The 19,596-nt window shown below is 33.8% G+C and overlaps 1 protein-coding gene across 3 annotated transcripts; it reads left to right on the forward strand.

Moving 5' to 3' along the window:
- The first annotated feature begins 8,295 nt into the window (after nt 1–8,295).
- On the forward strand, nt 8,296–18,843 carry LOC122031134 (katanin p80 WD40 repeat-containing subunit B1 homolog KTN80.4-like). 3 transcript variants are annotated; one of them, XM_042590217.1, is made up of 18 exons: nt 8,296–8,708; nt 8,994–9,124; nt 9,251–9,368; nt 9,465–9,691; nt 9,956–10,058; nt 11,403–11,473; nt 12,842–12,916; nt 12,982–13,125; nt 13,249–13,417; nt 13,519–14,037; nt 15,657–15,713; nt 15,783–15,898; nt 16,467–16,601; nt 17,334–17,408; nt 17,486–17,598; nt 17,860–17,976; nt 18,083–18,151; nt 18,283–18,843. In XM_042590217.1, the coding sequence occupies exons 1-18, from the start codon at nt 8,678–8,680 to the stop codon at nt 18,344–18,346; spliced, it is 2,334 nt and encodes a 777-aa protein (XP_042446151.1). In that variant the 5' UTR covers nt 8,296–8,677; the 3' UTR covers nt 18,347–18,843. The 3 variants fall into 3 exon arrangements, with proteins under 3 accessions (XP_042446151.1, XP_042446152.1, XP_042446153.1); XM_042590218.1 differs by having other exon boundaries at nt 18,286–18,843; XM_042590219.1 differs by having other exon boundaries at nt 13,537–14,037.
- Nucleotides 18,844–19,596: the final 753 nt, after the last annotated feature.

Raw genomic sequence — 19,596 nt, forward strand, 5'->3', positions numbered from 1 at the left:
CTTGCAAACATTAAAACACATGCCCCTTCAATTTTTAATCATGATGGTACCACCAGAGACGGAGCCACGAATTTCATATTACGGGGTGAAAGACATATATTTATGTTTAAGGGGGCAATTGTATCGTTGCCCCCTATTTACTCCTCCATTTCTATATCACTATACCAACCTCCTAAGAGAAATTGGTCTTCAACTTTAGGGGATATTTGATTGGGGGTTATCATTGATAACCTTGGTAGGTTATCAATAAAAATTTTGTTTGGTTTATGTAATGAGCAATTCCTGCCATGTCAGCAATTGGGGAATCCAATTTAAAATCAGAAACCTTACAAGCATAGGATTTTTCATGATTCTATGGTTAACAAATTTTTTCTCTAAAATTATACTCAACAAACCAAGCATCCCCCCCCCCCCCTCATAGCCTTAATGTAAGGTTCGAGATCCTTATGCAGTTGCTCAACCTGTCGACCTTTGCGAAGTTGCTGCATCAAATGAAGGAGGAGCACGACTTCGTACCCGTCAGTGGCCTCACGATCCCCTGCAACTCAGAGTTCTTCGTGTAGGCTATCTCAACGCTTGGACGAAATGGGGAACGACTTGAAGCTCTCGACCTTAACTCCCTCCTCACTCTCTTCGACCACCTTGGCGATGGTGGTGCCTCCTACTAGGATTTTTCCTTCTCACGAGTACTTTAGCCATGACCCTAGCACCCACGACCATCCCTGAAGGATGCTACTTAGAATACCATTCTGTTTCCCCTGTATAAAAATTTGTACAAGCACAAAACTTTTCCTAGCAACCCATGTGCTCTTCAGAAGTTAAACTTGGATTGGAAATGAAACTTAACATTTTTACTCCAAGTTCGTTCTTCAAAGTTAAACTTGAATTGGAAACGAAACTTAACATTTTTACTCCAAGTTCAACCCTTGTGTTTTTCAGAAGTTAAACCATATTACAGAAGTTGATTAAATATTTATTTCAAGAATTGGCTTCCAGGTCGTTGGCGAGGCACTAGACCTTCTTGGTTATGGGATCATCCACTACTTCCTAGACAAAACCTTTCAAAGATATTGAATATTTAAACTTCTCGCAGTAACCTTAGGTTTAACTACAGAGATCTCAATCAAAGCACAAGATTGAAACACAAAATCGAAGCACAAAAATGAAAACACAAAATCGCTAACATCTTGTGTTGATATTTCAGGATCCATACGAAGAAAACAAAACTAGTTGTGCTGCGGAATAAATAACTAGTTATACCTTTCATCGTAGACAAAGATCCCTTGATCTTCTGTCGTATTCCTCTCCTCTTCTTAGAGTCGTGTGGGTGACGATCTACCAAGACAAAAACACCCGAACCCCTTTTGTTTCCAAGCCGCCTAGCACCAAAAGATGCAAAGAAAGGAACACCTCCTTCTTCTTCTTCTCCTCCAAACCACCGGTCACCAAGGTGCTTCGTCTCTTCGTTTTCTTTTCCTCCAAGCTTCGACCACCAAGAGAAGATGGGGTGTCGGCCCTAGAGGGAAGAAAAGGGAAGAAGAAAAGAAGTAGGGCGCCGACCCTAGAGGAAAGAAAGGAAAGAAGAAAATGATGGGGCGCCGACCTTGAGGGAAATGAGAGAAACTTATCAATTCTTAATTGAATTGTTGATTTTTGTGGCACAACCTCCTCTCCTTTTATAACCCTTTGCCCCAGATAAAAAAAGGAGTAAAAGTAATAGATTTTTGTTTAGAAAAAATCTCTAGAAAAGAATTAACATAATTCTTTTTAGAAAAATTTCTTAAGAAATAATTAGTATAATTCTCTTTATAAAATTTCTAAGAAAGAATCAACATAATTCTTTTTAGAAAAATCTCTAGGAAAGAATTAACATAATTCTTTTTAGAAAATTTTCTTAGGAAAGAATTAATATAATTCTTTTTAGAAAATTTCTAAGAAAGAATCAACGTAATTCTTTTTAGAAAAATCTCTAATTCTGTTGAAAAAAAATCTCCTTTTTTGTCTTTCTTTTCTTTTCTCTTCTTTTGGTTTGGTCGGCCCCTTGCTTGGTGCTTGGCTTGGCCGGCCCCTTTCTTGGGTTGGAAGCAAGGCTTGGCTGGCCCCTTTCTTGGGCACCAAGCAAGGATGCGGTCGACCCCTTTCTTAGGTAGGAAGTAAAACCAAAACGGGTGAATACGAGGTTTTATAGAGGCTACAACAGGGACCGAGAGGAGGAATTGGTTTTGGCCTCCTGATGGACTTGAGCTTCCTGTGTTCAACTCGAACACTCAACTCAAGTTCATCAATAATAACTCATACCACTAAAGAGTTATTATTGAACTACCGCACCAATCTCATATTACAATATAGGCTCCTTCTTATCATGAGTGTGTTAGTCTCCCTATGTTTAAGATATCACATGTCCGTTAATTAAATGAGTTACTGACAACTTATTTAATTAATATCTAGCTCCAATAGTAGTACCACTCAACCTTATTACCATATCAGACTAAGTTCACCTGCAGAGTTTACATGATAATCCTTATGAGCTCCTCAAGGGGACATCATCAACCTAGATTACTATGACACAATTTCCTTTTATAATCAACACACCATATAAATAATATTATTTCCCAACTTATCAGGGATATTGATTTAACTGAATAAATCTCACCCTTTGATAAATTAAAGAAATAAGTATTAAGTATATGTGTTTGTGATTATATCAAGATTAAGAGTACACACATCCATAATAACAGAGGTTTTATTCTTTTATACAGTCAGTATAAAAAGAACAACCTCAAATGATCCTACTCAATACACACATAGTGTACTAGTGTGATTTTATAGTCAAGATAAACTAATACTAAATTACACTACAACCATTCCAATGGTTTGTCCTAATTCATCTTAGTTGTGAGCTACTATTTTTATAATTTATAAGGAACTGATAACATTATCTTCTGTGTGGCACCACACACCATGTTATCTATAATATAAATTAAATGGACAACTGCATTTAACTAAATGCAGACATTTGACCAATGTGATTCTCATTTCAAAATAAATGTTCATACAAAAAACTAGATTTTTAGTATACATCCTAACAATCCCCTCGTTGAACAAGAGATTTATTTCCGCATTTTTGATGGTGGTCCCGAATATCAACTCACTGTGAAACTTCTCAAACGACGTGGGTGCAGTGGAGGCAATCGCATCGGTGAGCCACTGGCTAAGATAATACATAGGAGATGATAGAATCGGGTGGAACTCTAAAAGCACTAGATTGGTTAAGCACTCCAATTTCTCCTTTACGAGCAAAGCGATGGAGATGGGAGTGAGGGCATACGCTTCCTCTTCCTTAGCAAATGTAGTGGTTTGGGTGAAAATCGAATGAAGGAGAGGAGGAAGCAAAGGTAAATCAGTAAAATGTTAAATTAGGCTATTACATTACCTAAATTGAATCAAACAACATTAGGTTATATTTTATTCCTCGTAATCTTAGTTACATGATTACTTGGTATTCATATAACCAAGTTATGCATGATAACTTGAATCAAACACACTCTTAAGTTTTTATATGCACTACCAGGGGTATTGGACTAGAATAAAGCTATGAGGACGTGGTCTATTGAGCTAAGGTTGGATCAAGCTATATGTATCCTTCACGTCATTGGGTTCAATTCTCTATTATATTTTTATCTATATTTAAATAAATTTTATCATATTTTATTAGTATTAATCAAATCTTTTTTTATCCCTTGATTAATATATGTATTTGTCATGATTTTAAATTATCTAACTAAAATATTGATTGGTCACATAAATATGTCCATACCATTTTTTGTTTCTTAGAGTTTTCTTAATAAACACAATTTCAAATTTTTCTCTAATTTTCTATTTTTTATCCTATTGATCCAAATATGTTTGTATATTCTCATCTTCTATTTGTAATGATTCATAATTTAATATTTAACTTTATATAATATAGTAGATATAACCATATTTTATAATTTTTTTTAACTTTAGAGATATCTTACTATTAGAAAAAATAATTGATAGTCATTATTGTATTATGGGTAAAATATCTCTAACAATCCCTCTAACTTTTTGTTAAAAAATAATTCATTATTCCCTATCTTAATAATTGGCATACTATATGTATTACTAAATTTGAAGATTTAAGAATAACATTACTCTTTCAGGTATCTTATCAATCAAAATAATATCATTTGTAAATAATATAGAAATTTACCAAAGGCCTTATTCAAAGTTCATAATTAACCAAAAGATATCCCAAACTTTGAAAATGTTCAAAAGGCACCTCTTTTTCTCATTTTATGCCTCTACCAAATTTGACATTTTTTTCTTTTCTTTTTCTCTCTCCGATGCAACTTCTCCTGTTTTTTTTTTCCTTTTCTCTCTCTTTTCCATATATGCATAACTATTATGATGTTGATTTTTGAAAATCAACATCACAACTTAATTACATTATATTTTCTTTGGAATATTTGAATTGGTACTACCACATGCCTGATTTGATTTAGATCAGGCCAACGTTAGGTCTGATTTTCTAGAGATCAAGACTACGTTCTAGTTGATTCTTCTAATAATATTTTAATACCTCCAGAGAAATTGAAATAAGTAATGGAGAATACCATTGAACTCTTTGCAGTCTAAAAAATTTATATGACTTAAAATAGATTTAATTTGACTAGTGGATTTATGAGGTTGTAAGGAGTCCAAGAGTGCCCTCCATTACTTATTTCAACTCAAGAGATATTAAAATATTATTAGAAGAATTAGTTAGCGTTGGGTCTAATATGAACATATCAAACTCACGTTGGACCTAGTATGTTCATATTAGACCCAACATACCAAGCCCAACAAAGGACTGATTCTTTCATCAATAACATTCTAACACCTTCGAAAAAGTCGTAGTAAGTAATTAAGGGTATCGTTGAACTTCTTGTAGCCTCAAAAATCCATAAGACCTGAAATATGTCCAATCAGACATGTCTAGGTCTATCAATAGATTTCGATCAAAATCCACTAATGAACTTATACAAATCCGATTATACTCATTTCATATCATGTAGATTTCTGAGACTTTAAGGAATTTAATGATGTCCTCTATTGTTTATTTTGATTTCTTCGAAAGTGTTAAATGTTATTGGAAGAATTAACTAGCATTAAGCCTGATATGAAAATATTAGGTCCAACGTGGGCTTGATTTGAATCATATTAGATCCAACATGGGCATGCTACGTTCGTACAAGTCCAATGATGCTAGTTGTTTCTTCCAATTTCATTTTAACATCTTTGCAGAAGCTGAAATAAGTAATAGAGAGCACCATTGAATTCCTTGCAATCTTAGGATTAGGGCACGGCGTGAGAAGAAAAAAAGGAAATATTTAAAGAAATTAAATATTTCCTCGTTCGAATAGGGTTGTTTAAAAAGGCTTTCCCCTAGCCCAATAATTTATCCCCTTAACATACGTCATACGAACTCCGATTAAATCCCATAAAATTCTTAAAAATTTCTAAAAATTTCAATAAAATTATTTGTTCAAATAACCTTATTATTTAATTATTATTATTTAGATACTATATTTTACATGAGGTGTCTTAGAGGGACTGCTACAATCATGATTTTACCTTTATCACCGGGAAATTGATGACGACGGTACTTAATTAGATGTTTTTTCTCTAATGGGTGATCATGTCTTACCAGCTTGCTGTCATTGAACTTGTCTTTTACTCTTCTTGTATATTAGTTGATTGCTTTGGGTTGTGTGATTCAAGAGTTGCTTTTAGCCAGACTTATTTATATTAGTTCAATATATTTAAATAATTCATAAATAAAATTTATAAATTACATTTATTTATAATTTTTTTTATCAATCTTATAATAAATAAATTCTTAAACAAAATTATAATGTCAAACTCATTAACCAACTAAATAAATTTTAAAAAAATCAAATTAAATTTATACAATCATTTGCAACAATTTAATTCATTTTAAGTCTACTTACTACTTTTCACATATTTTAGAGTTGAAATATTTTCCCGAAGCTATGGTGGAGCGACAAGACATTTAAATTATCATCTAGATATTTATGGTTCGAATCTCAGTTATAACGAATTTATAGAAATTTTTCCTTCAAATGAGGCACGTAATTAAAAGTTGCTGGGTTGTCCGTTGCGAGCGCTTCTCGATTTATCCTGATGATCGATGAAAAATTTTCGTAGGATCGAATCGATCATCTCAGGCTTTGTTAGTTAGGCTGATTAATTATTTTTTTTTAGGGTTGAAATGTCTATGTTGCTCCTTAAATCTTGCAAAAGAATAATAATTCACATGGAAAAGAACACGATATCTAATTGCTCCACGAGAAAGACACATCAATTGCCGAACGCATTGAATTGATGCTTGTGTTCGACATCAAGCCCAAAAAGATGGTGTGAAGCATGATAAAGTGGCCCCCGTCTATTAATTAAAGTTGCACCAACAAATTATTATTATTTTCCATATTTCAATAAAAAAATTAATTGTCAAACAAAAACCTCACCATATAAAAAAATGACAAAAATATATTTTAACAATCTTTAAAATGTTATTAAAAAGTGTGAGTGACACCTTTATATTAATATATATAAAAAAGTTAATAAATACTTATGTAAAATTAAATTCTTTTTTTTTGGATAGAATGTAATTATGTGTCAAAAACATATTCTATTTTTGATAAATATATATATATATATATATATATATATATTAGAAATATCTCTTAAGTAAAAAAAATAAAAGATCATGTTTAATTATCATTTTTATTAAAAAAAGTATTTTTAAAGCTCTGTATATGATATTTTTTTATCAAGTTGAACTAATTTTTTTAACATATATCAACTATTCTGTAACTACAACAATACTTTAATAAAAAAATATTTTTAAAATAAAAAATATGATGGAATGATATTTAGATCCTTAAAAAAACAATGATTCACCTATTTTAGGATTGTAAATAAAGTAAATGTTAGCAAACAGGATTGATGTTTAATATAGTAAAAAGTTATTTACATTTGTTTAACATAGACCAGATTAATTAAATAAATAAATTTAAATATTCATTTCTTTTTATATATAGGGTATATATATCTTACAATCCGATGGCTCTTGACATGACGTCCTAGCTTCACTAATAGTTCAATCACCATAAATATACTGTACGTGAGAATTGAACCATGATTGTTTGAAAAATGCATATCACATCTCTTACTACCACACCAAACCTTGGGGTGTCAGCTCATTAATATTCGTGAATGATATTTATCAGTAGAACTTTTATCAATATACTAAAAAAATAAAGAAACTGTCAAAATAAATAAACAAGTTTGTATTATCAAACTCAATAATCAATTAAATAAACTTATTATGTAAAAGTTTCAAATAAATAAATAAATTTGAATTCAGAGCTCGATAATATTTAAACAAATCAAGTTCAAGTCAAACTCAAAAAAAAAACTAAGCTAAACTTCAACAGTATTTCAACAACTCAATTCATTTTAGGGCTTAATTACCTTATCAAATAAATTTGAACATCACAAAATTTAACTAAGTTATAATCCTACACCTATTAAATAAATTTTTATATACAGCCTAAAGTTAACATTAATTTTTATCTAGTTCGCCTATCGGATAAATACAGATGCACAAGTGACTTCTCAATGAATAATCAATGTACTAAATTTTTTATTTCAAGCGAGAAAAATATGTAAGGATTTGTGACACATGATGATGGATTGTGACGATCGATACTTCATCTTCGATATTGTATAGGGAGGGTGAGCAAGTGGTCCCCTCGGGGTGGTGTGATGGTTAAGACATGGGGTGTTACCATATGAGGTCTTGGGGTCGAAACTCTGACCGAGCATAACCTCCCCATGTCTTGACCATTTGCACTAATGGCTAGTAGCCATCCGTGATTTATCTCCTCCGTGTTGGCCTACGGATAGGTTGACGAGAGCACTGGGAGCGAGCGAATCGTCTTTTTTTTGTCACATGGAGGGTGAGCAAGTTACCAGCACATGATACACAAAGAAAGATGATATCCGAGTGAACACATATATATATATATAATTTCTCTTCCAAATCTGATAGTTCTTCAAATATGGCATAAGGAGTTTCATGAGTAATTGTATACGGTTGTGTATATTTTGATGATATATATTTATAGTTTTATTAAAAAATTTTAAAAAAAACTATTGAAAATCTCTCAATATAATTAATTAGTGATGCTCTTGTTTTTTAACCAAACCATTCCTAAGACAATACTTCAAATCGAGAAAGCTCCACTTCCTCTTCCTTCCTCCTACTCCAATTCAATTCCTTCCTCGTCTCCAAAATCCCTTCTTTTTTGCTCCGTTTCGGAGGTTTACAGCGTCGCAGTGGCCGCGGTAGAGGGCGCTGCCGGCAGTGGTCGGCCGTGCTCTGCATCGGAGCGGTCTTCTTAGGCGCCCGGGTTCGTTGTGCGTGATTCGTTGGAACATGAGGAGCGGGTCTCGTGAGACCCCCCGCGCGCTCGAGAGGTATGGTTCATGACGAGAGAGGTTGATTTTGACTCCGAGTTTGGGGATTTCTGGATCGTTGCAGGACGAGGAACAACGCATTATCCCTTGTCTTTTGGACGCCAGTTTCATGGCGGCCACTAAACGGGCTTACAAGCTACGTATCCTTTTCCCTCTTCCTCCCAGTTTCTGGTTGATTTTATGCTTGAACTAGGGTTTTTTTCTCCCTTACTTTTTTTTTTCTTCCTTTTGGGCTTCCATTAGGGAATGTTCGTCGATATTTGGTGTAATGTATATGGTCCGACCTTACCTTTTTTGGGGGCTGGTAACTAGATGTGTTATTGTTCAAGGGAAAAAAAACGCGACTTTGATATCTTACCTTGTCTGGATTTGTTGATCTCTGTAATTTGGAAATGGGATTTGCAAACCTTAACGATTAAATCTAGAGGAGTTTGTCGCTCATTCTTCCAATGTGAATTGCCTAAAGATTGGGAGGAAGACGTCAAGGGTCCTTGTGACGGGAGGGGAGGACCACAAGGTCAATGTTTGGGCTATTGGAAAGCCCAATGCCATTTTGGTGGGTATTTCTTTTGCCTGTCGCACATTTGTGAGCTTGTTACAGATTTGTATTTCATATTACTATTTTTTTTTTTTTACTTATGATGATGCATATATGTCTTGGTACTGGTTAAATGCTTTGCAGAGCCTAAGTGGCCATATGAGCGCAGTTGAATCGGTAAGTTTTGATTCATCAGAGGTATTGGTTGCTGCTGGTGCAACTAGTGGGTCAATAAAATTGTGGGATTTAGAAGAGGCAAAGAGTAAGACACTTGTTGTAGCAATTCTAAAGTCTAGATCATCACAAAGAAAAAGCAAGCTGCTTGACATCTTTGGTTCTTTTATTTTGCCTTGTGCAGTTATTCGCACTCTAACTGGTCATAGGTCAAACTGTATAGCGGTTGATTTTCATCCATTTGGTGAATTCTTTGCATCTGGGTCACTAGATACAAATCTTAAAATATGGGATATGAGAAGAAAGGGATGCATCCATACCTACAAGGGCCATACAAGAGGGATTAATGCTATTAAATTCAGCCCTGATGGCCGATGGGTTGTTTCTGGTGGGGAAGACAATATTATAAAGGTTTTGCCTCTATCTCTTGTTTAGTGTGTTTTATTGTTCTCATAAGATTTACAATTGTTAATTTAAACTTCTTTCTTCACCCTTGATGTCAACAACATGAATATTTGTATTTTTTTGTTTGTTTTTGTAAATTTTCACATCAACATAACATAATTTTCTGGAGAAGTTTTTTTTTTTTTTTAAACACGTTATTCTACCTGTTTAGGTATGCATAGCCTAGGCATGCCAATCTAATATGTATTTGTCTATATGTTTTGTGAACAGCTATGGGATCTTACTGCTGGAAAGCTTTTACATGAATTCAAGCTCCATGAGGGTCAAATTCAGTGTATTGATTTTCATCCTCATGAGTTTCTGCTGGCAACAGGTTAGCCTCAATGTTAATTTTGCTGCATTAACATAAAGGAGCTGAACTAGGTTAATAGTGGGGAAAAGGCAAAAAGGGTAATGACATTATCTTCCATCCACCAACTTACATTCATCATGTTTATCCAGGGGCTAAACCGAAAGGAAACAAAAAAAGAAAGTAGCTTATTTGTGGGAAAAAGGAAAAAAGGAAGTTATATGATCTTCCTTCCACCCACTTTCCATTTGCCTTTTTTAGTCTGGCAAAATCAAAATGAAGAAATTAAATTCACTTGTGTTTAATAGAGGATCCAATTTAGTTGCACTTCCCTTTCATCCTATTTAGGCCAAACTAATATTGAGTAATTGGATGAAATTAGATTCCTCCTCGTTGCCTCTTCCTTCCTAGTAAATATAAGATTTTAAAAAATTGATGAATTCATTTCTATTTCTATTATTTTTTTTCCTAGTAAACATGCCATTACTAAGAGACTGGGCATATATTAATATCTAAATGGTTGACTTGTTGGAAGTTTGCTTGTCAGAGATTGTCGTTCTAGGGATTATAACTTGCCAGCTTAGTCAGGTTGTTCATATCAAGTTATCTTCTGCAATGTGTTGACATAAATATCTAAACACGTGAGCTATCAGATCCAGACTGCAGATCATTTTTCATTTCTCAGTTGTCGATTCTGATAAAGCATATGGTTAATTTTCTTTGAATCTTTCTTTTTTACCTATCAACTTTTATTCGACACTTCTCTTTGTTCCGTGTTACTATGTTAGAAGGGGCTTGCTTGAAGTGTAATGAGAAATATTTCTTTGTTGCATGTTCCTATGTTCATCTACAATTTGTTCGCATCCCAAAATGCTACATTTTTCATTCTTTTCTTAAGTGAACCTTATTGATTTCCTATTTTTCATTCTCTTAATGGTTCTACTGTGTATCTCTTGCTCGTAAATGAATATGCTACCAAGTGCAATCATCAGATTCCGCTTGGTGTTTATTGACAGATAGAAGACACTAGGGTGTTTTTGCTAGTAGGTTGGTGATATTTTGCAAAAGTGTAGAATCATCCCATCACTAGTTGCAGTTACTGAGGCAAAGTGTGACAGTCATGGAGTTGAAGATTTTTTTTGTTCAGTAGAAAGAATCCTGTGGTTTCAGGGGTTCTATATGGATATATACAAAAATGATTTGCATACGGAACTTCATAGTGTATTTTTTTGCATGTGCATATAAACCACATGGCTAGTTAGCATGTCTTCCGCTCATGGATGAAATATAAAATAAAACATAATTTGATCTCATTTGTGGTGCAGTGTTCTTAATGATCATGAACTAATGTTAGCTACTGATTTTCAGGTTCAGCTGATAAGACTGTTAAATTCTGGGATCTCGAGACTTTTGAATTAATAGGATCTTCTGGGCCTGAGGTATACCTTCATGTGGAAATTGCTTTCTCCATTTTTAGTTTTCAGTCTCTCTCCAAAATCTTTTGTTGGATTCCCAAATAACATGTAGTTAAATTGTTTTTCCCCTTCTCGTTAGTAGGCCTACTCATGTATGTTTAATAATATATTAATGTAGCCATTCCCGTCACTTGTGGGAAATTCATTTGTGGGAGTAGTGTTAATGCTTTTGGTTTGTAAAATTCATCTTCCTTAACTTTGCTTCCAGATATTTTCTGTTTGCTTTGATCTTTCTTTGAATTACTTGAGATTTACCTTCTTCATGTTAATCTAGCTCAGGAAACTGCCATCTGTCAAAGGACGATAGAATTCCTAGAGTCATGGGCTGATATTAAAGAGTGAACTGATACTTACGTTTGTCTAGCTACAATAGGGAATTGCTGTCAGCTCATCTATCAGAGGGCAACGGGATAAATCATGGGCTGAGTGTAAGAGTTGTCAACTAAATTTGATCTTGATCACCTCCTTGAAAATCTCAAAGCATGAAACTTGGTAGTTTGGTTCTTCGAATCGCCTCTAAGATTTCTCCAATTTGAGGCCTGATAATATCAGACTCGACCAGAAATCCAGAAATAAAATCCAGCATGAATGTGACATGTTCTGAAATAAATATTAGAATAAAATCCAGAAATCATACAGTAAGGTGCAAATATGGAAACATGACTGAAGTTTATCCATTTATCATTTAATTTCTTTTAAAATTAGCAACTTTTTAACAGCACGTAGATTTCCATTGTGGGAGTTTAACAGATTTTACATCACATAAACTATTTTTAAAAAAAATAACTAGCTTATGCTTTTATTTATTTTTTATTTTATATTGATGCAGAATGGCATGACCTGTTCATGATAAAGTTAACATGACATAACATAAATTGCTGACATCACATGTGATTGCAGGAATTCATCCCAGTGGTTACATCACATGTGATTGCAGGAATTCATCCCAGTGGTTATTACTTTTTTACTAGAATTCTTTTTTTTTTTAAACGAGTATGCTATTTATCTCTTCTTCACTTTGATGGAGCCATGCAGGAAAATGAGCATTTCTCTTGTCTAAGTTGAACTATGATCTTCATAGAACATGATGCTAGTTATAGCTGTATTCTCTGTTTTTTGCTCACTTTGATTTGGTTGTTTTTGTTCCATCAGTCAATATACTCTAACTTTGTGAAAACTTCCATAAAGAAATACATTTGGATTTTTATGTACTTTTGACCTTGGTTTTGACCACATTATAATGAATCTGGCGGCAACTCCACAAATGAGTTATGGTTCTGAATACTAGATCACTTATATTATGTGTGGTTCACTTACTGAAATTGCCTCCAGGCTTCTGGTGTACGTTCTATGACATTTAATCCTGATGGGAGAACATTCCTCTGTGGTTTGCATGAAAGTCTGAAGGTACACTCAATTGCTTCATTGTTTAATGGCACCTCTCACCAAGCACTAATACCAATTTTGTCCAGGTGTTTTCTTGGGAACCAATAGTATGCCATGATAATGTAGATGTGGGATGGTCTAGACTATCAGATATGAATGTTCACGAGGGAAAACTTCTTGGATGTTCATACAATCAAAGTTGTGTTGGCGTATGGGTTGTGGACCTGTCTGTGCGTGTTCTTATTCGTTCTGATTAGCCTTAAAAATATATTTTTTGCTTCTTGAGAAAACATTAAATTGTCACTAAATCTGTAAATATAAAGTTTAATACTAGCTGATGTTATGAAATGCAGTGCATTGAACCATATGCAATTGCTAGTCCTAGATTAAATGGTCATTCAGGCCAAAAGTCTACATCAGATGATAATCCATCTATGCCAGCTGATAACATAAAGTCAAGTATGAGGAGATTATCAATATTACAAAGTTCTGAAGCAAATTCTGAGACAAAATCATTACCAGGTAGGCTATTCGAATAGTTTTTATTGCATTTTTCATTTCATGTGTTTGGAAAAGTATGAGATATGAATATTTCTCTTTTCTGTAATGCTTTATATCTAAAGCAACAGTCAGTGCTCCAGGTACCCCTCAAAGAATTGGGGCATGTGCTAGCACGAGAGTACCTCTGACAGCACCAGCATCTGTTTCTTCCTCTGTAAAAAGAAGTTTATCAAAACTTCAGTCCACATCCAACCTTCAGACCAACAAAGCAGATATAGTACCGGTGATTGTTCCAAGAGATAGCCTGAGGCTACAGTTGCCTTCTGATTGTACTAAAGACTCTAGGGTTGGCAAAACAACGCCATTTGATATCCAATCAAAATTTACTGAATTTTGGAAGGTGTCAAACATCAAAGAGAATACAGATAAAACAGATATATCCATTCAGTCTGGATATTTGAGCAGTAGTAATATTGAACAAAATGAATTTCTGGGCCAAACTCCTGTTTCTTCTGGCAATGCTGGAACTCAACGTGTGTCAGCTGATGAAAATCATCTGGATGGCATTAAGAATTTGATTAAAGGAAGGATTAGATCTAATTCATTCAGAGAGCCACGTTTGCACTTTGAACAGGAAAATTGTAAGTCTGATATCTTAATTCTGGATTAAATCAAGAAACTAATTTTTGTGCTTTAGTTTTGCACATTATAACCTTATTATGTTTTGTTAGATTACTCATGATTCCAACTTATCGATATTTCTCATTATTTTTGTTGACACTGTTAGTTATTGGACATTCTAAATCATACATCATCACTATTCTATGTTATTTTGTATTTCTCCTTCAAATGAACTATACTTGTAGATATTACATGATCCTCTGAGTAAATATTTCTTTGCAAATCTTGACATAGATAATGAAGAGAACTTGCAGAAGTGAAATTTCAGCATTGATAATTTTCAATCTTGGTTGAACTAATACAAAATATTAGTTCAACTAAGTGGGATAAGACTTGGTTGTTGTTGTTGTTGTTGTTGTTGTTGAACTAATACAAAACTGCTGTGTTGGATCTATACAAATGGGTCAAGTGTCACCTCCGAGAAATTAAGTACTTAAGAAAGAATGAATTGAAGGTATAAAAGAAGCTTGGCATTCAAAGAAACTGGTATGGATAAGGTTGATTTTGTTGGAAATGGGAGGAAATCCATTAAAAAATTGATCAGATTAGTGACGGCTGATTTGCACACTTGCAAGAGATGTCCATGTCTTCACTATTGTGGACATATTCACTGCATTGAATTCGACATTAGCTAAAGGGCTACAACCTATTTTTTCACCCATCTAAATTAGCTTAGTAACACATACGACTTGGAATGTTTCACCTATATTTGATAAAGTCAAACTAGGCTAATTTTGAATTAATATATCATAGGCTAATTATTGAACTGGTGTATGAATGAATGAATGCACTTTGGCACCCACAATTAATGGGCATGAAACTAGGAAACCAAATTAATAAAATAAAACTTTGACACAATTATCTTTTTAGACTTGAACCCATTGCAACATCATGCAAATATGGAACAACTTGCCAGACCACTAAATACTTTACAAAATAAAGCCCATGGATTAATGAATCCGACATTTATTTATAGTATCTCCTACAATTGTGTTGTGGATATTGAACGCTCTAGATTTGAGAAACAATACCAAATCATGAATAATCAACCCTAACGACCAACAGTCCATAAAAAAAAATTTTACATATAGGACCTAAAAATATTTGATATATGGTTGTATATTTATTAGTGAAATTGGTTTAATTGGATCATTTTAACTTGGTCACTATTAAATTTTAACAAACTAGAATCAATTTAGCCCATACAATTCTTATACTGTCTTAAGCGAACCAATGCACTCTCTCACTGCAGAACACTAAGCTGCGGGATGAGCAACTTATGCAGACGCTTTTAAAAAGGATGTTTCTATTGCTGTATAAAGAGTCTTCTGTTGTTACTTTGTTTTAGAAGTGAATTTTATGGTGTTTTAACCACTAAAGATTCATAAACTGGCATTGTAATTGTTTCATTCCCAATAAAAATTTTCTTTAACCGATGAATGCTAAAAGGGTCATCTTAATCAATCATAGATTTGGTCAACTGAAACATTATAATGATATTTCTATGTTTTTTGACGCTTTACCCTTAATATAACATATTAGGATGCATACTAACAGTAGTTCTTTCTGTGTTATTTAGTTAAGATTAGAGTCAATAAGCCAAAGGAAGTATTCTCATCTGATGTTTCACGACGAGGTATGTATTGTCTTAAATGGTCCTTATCATAGTAAAATGGTCCATAAGCTATTTTCTAAGCATTTGTAGGAAGAGCAAGGTCACTTGTAAACTGTGAGGGGATGGAACCTTCCCCAAGCTATGATCGGCCAACATTAAGCAGTTCTTCCGAGATAACAGTTGTTGCTCGCTCCTCCTACTCTTTGGTGAATTTTCTTGAAAGTTCCATATTGACTTTTATCAAACTTAATATAATAATTAGTTCACTCAATAGCCCATTCAGATCAATTATTTACATACTGTCACTGTCTATTTAATTTAGGGTATTCTTTTTATAAAGATAGGAATTATTGCTACATCACTTGTCGATGAGTTAATATTCTTTGATAAATTGTGCGTCTTCAGTAACTAAAGATCTGAGTAGTACCCATCTGATTCACTTTTCTTTGACTGCGAAATTTGTCATTGCATATTGGCCATTCCGTCATAGTAGCAATTTATTCCCTCTCTGTCTTGTTTATTTTTTACTGCTTAATTGTTTTTTCTGATCATCTGTATTCTCTTCTATTGTCAAAGGTAGTTATAAATTCTTATTCTTGCATACATTTGTCTTGCCAAGTACTGTTATTCTTTTCATTTACTGTTAATTTCATTAATCTGAACATGCAATGGTTTAGTAGTTAGTTTGGTTCATTTCTGTTATTCTTATCATATCTACTTTTTCTAAGTATACACTGTGATATAGTAGTTTATAATAACTATTGTATTGAGCAGAGAAATCACAGGCAGAATACTGAAATTGAAACTCTACCTACTTTATCTGCTTCTGATGAGGATTCTATAGAAATTATATTGAAGAGTCATGACCAATTCTTGAACTCGACACAATCTCGATTGACCAAATTACAGGTAAAATTTGTATCATGTAATCAATTAATGTTTTGGCAGATGATGTATCTTCATTGTAGACGAATGTAGCTGTTGAATTTTTATGGTAAAATTGGAGTTTACTTGCTTAAGATTTAATTTACTTTTAGCTATATAATTTACCTGTCTTTTTATAATGCCTAAGTCTGGGAAAATAGCAATCTGCTATCATGTTTATGACAAAATATCATGTTTATGACAAAATTGGGTCTACTTTTAGCTAAATTTTGGTTCTCTTATTTGGCTTTAAGGCTTCCTCTAAGAGCATGTTCTTTACTGAAGTAGCATTGTGGTTTTGCTCAGACTTAAATATCTGAACCTAACAACCACATAAGATCACTTGAGATTTTAGCCAAAACAATCTAATTAGTCATAGTATATTAATTTTACTTTTGATCCCCAGAATTTATTAATTTTAATGTTTTCTTACAGAAAACAGAAATCATATCATAATTTACCAAAGGTCCCTACATGTTCCACAAAGATCTTTATACTTTTGGAAAGTCATGGAAGGTCACTTGCCCTACTGTACCAGCCTCCATATAGATCTGCCTCTGTCAATCAATATATTCAAATTGTCTTATGTTCCATTATGTCACATTCAGATTTTATCTCTATTAATTGTGTTTCGGATTAAGTCAAGTCCTGTTGTGTTAGAGACCTTGTTTGGCCTTTTGCCCTACATGGTTTTTTATGTTTTTCTATAATTTACAGGTAGTGCAGCGGCTTTGGGAAAGAAATGATGTCAAAGGTGTCATCAGAGCCCTTGAAAGAATGTCTGATCACAGTGTATGTGCTCTCAAGTGCAGCCTTTTCTTGCAATGAGGATCTAATCTCTTGACTATTGTGATTATATGGTTCCGCAGGTTTCTGCTGATGTATTATGCTCTCTGAAAGATAAAAGCGATATCATTACTCTGGATATCTTCACCTCTCTCCTACCACTTTTGACTAGTCTTCTTGAAAGCAAGATGGATAGGTATGTTTCCAGCAGTTCCAGTTGCTTAATTTTGGCTTTGTTCCAAGGTATTGTGAACTGACAGATTTCCGACCTTCAGTTCCCTTCTTTCGTATCTCAGTTATGAGCAAAGAGGAAATTAACTTCTCATGTCACTGAACCTGCCTGTTATTTACCTTTCAACAATATCTAAATTTGACATTTCATGCATCCATTTTCATGGCAGACTAATTCATTCTCAAACTCTATCATGATATTGTTTGATCTTGCTCTCAACTATAGGCATTTAGTTGTCGCCCTGGAAATGTTGCTGGAGCTTGTAAGGATATTTGGTCCTGTAATCCATTCGACCGTATCGGCAGGTCCATCTGTTGGTGTTGATCTTCAAGCAGAACAGAGGTTTCTATTCTTTTTCCAGTTGTTTCTTCTTACGACTTCTAGAATTATTCTTCTATGACTAACCTCTGTTTCCCCCTTCATCCATCATTTTTTTGGTCATTACCAGGCTGGAAAGGTGCAATTTATGCATCGTTGAGCTGGAAAAGGTCAAGCATAGTATTTCTTCCCTGATGAGGTGAGCATAATCCTGCTATTTCTTCAATCGCTGAGTTAAATAATGGGAATGCCATGGTTCCCCGTAATGACTTCAATATACCTTTCACGTTGTATATTTTTTCCCCCTAACTTCACATTTGCGTTTGATAGAAGAGGAGGGTCTATCGCGAAGAATGCACGCGAGCTGAATCTTGCTCTACAGGGAGTGCTGTGACTAACAAATACCCGTGTACAGGCGAATTGCCATTCTTGTTCCCCATAGAAAGCTGGTTATTTAGCTGCTCAATGGGATCCCTAATAGATATGAATGATGAAGCTAAACTCCCCAAGTTTCCTAAATCTTATCGTAGCTATCAGCTAAACCAAGTTTCATTTGACTTCTACTGGAGCACACTACAGGAATAGAAAAGTATTTCCTTCTCGCTTCGATGGAGTTGCGGAGAATCCAGCTCTCGAGCTATCGCTAGCAGTGTTGCTTTCCTCGGTTGTATGAGGTTCTTCGATTTCCTTTGTTAAAAGTACTTTTGTTCTTAGAGTAGCTTTTATTCTTTTAGAATCAGATGAAGTTGTTCTTTCTGTCATACAATGGTTATGTAACATTAGTCGAGCACATGGAAGGAAGCTTTATCTTGAATTTGAAGAACATATGTTGTCAAGTGTGAGACTTAATACTTTTTATTAAGTAAAATTTGTGTACCAAGGAATTGCAAATGCACTTTGCTGTCGCGGCAGTTACTCGCCAAGGTTCAAATGTTTGGGCTTATTTTAAAAATATATATATTTTTTGAGGGGCAAAATTCAAAAGGGTGTCCCAAATTAAATAAAATAGCAAATGAACACTCCTTAAAAAAAAGTAAAGGGTGTCCTATTAAATAGTTTATTCTTTTAATATTTTTTCTAGTGTTATTGTAGTGCTATCATTAGCTGCTGTAATATATAAAAATTATTACGGAACTATTACAATGTTCTACATCATGTAGAAATTATTTTTAATTATTATAATATGTAATATAGATAGTAGCTATAAAATCATTTCTACATATTATAGGCTATTTTATAGATGCATTATGAATGAGCTCACAAGTTTAGAGTTGATCTTGTAGCCTCTAAATTCGGAAGGTAATTTGCCATTCGAATTCTTCTACCTCACACTCACGTCAAGCAACTATATGCTATAGCATGTGGATTCAATGTAAACAAGTGAAGGATTGAATGAATTTTCAATTGTAAACTAACCATGTTGCATGTTTGCCTAGAGTTTGTCCCCTCGGAACAGTCTAATAGCTAGCATATGAAGTATTGTCATCATGCGATCTGGAGTTCAAATCTCAATAAAATGTAAATAAATATCTCCTTTATGTGCTAATCACTATTCCAAAAGCTAATAACCGTCCGTGATTTACTTTCTCCGTGTTAATCCTGAGACAGATTGACGAGAGGCTTGAATGAATTTTCAATTGTAAT

This window comes from Zingiber officinale, chromosome 11A, assembly GCF_018446385.1.
Source record: "Zingiber officinale cultivar Zhangliang chromosome 11A, Zo_v1.1, whole genome shotgun sequence".
Lineage (NCBI taxonomy): Eukaryota > Viridiplantae > Streptophyta > Magnoliopsida > Zingiberales > Zingiberaceae > Zingiber > Zingiber officinale.

What these genes read in the sequence shown, in the direction of transcription:
- LOC122031134 (XM_042590217.1), top strand. Translation starts at nt 8,678, where the DNA reads ATGGCGGCCACTAAACGGGCTTACAAGCTAC. An exon ending in GATCTTCAAGCAGAACAGAG is followed by an intron (nt 17,977 to 18,082) that starts GTTTCTATTCTT and finishes GGTCATTACCAG; the next exon opens with GCTGGAAAGGTGCAATTTAT. An exon ending in AGTATTTCTTCCCTGATGAG is followed by an intron (nt 18,152 to 18,282) that starts GTGAGCATAATC and finishes TGCGTTTGATAG; the next exon opens with AAGAGGAGGGTCTATCGCGA.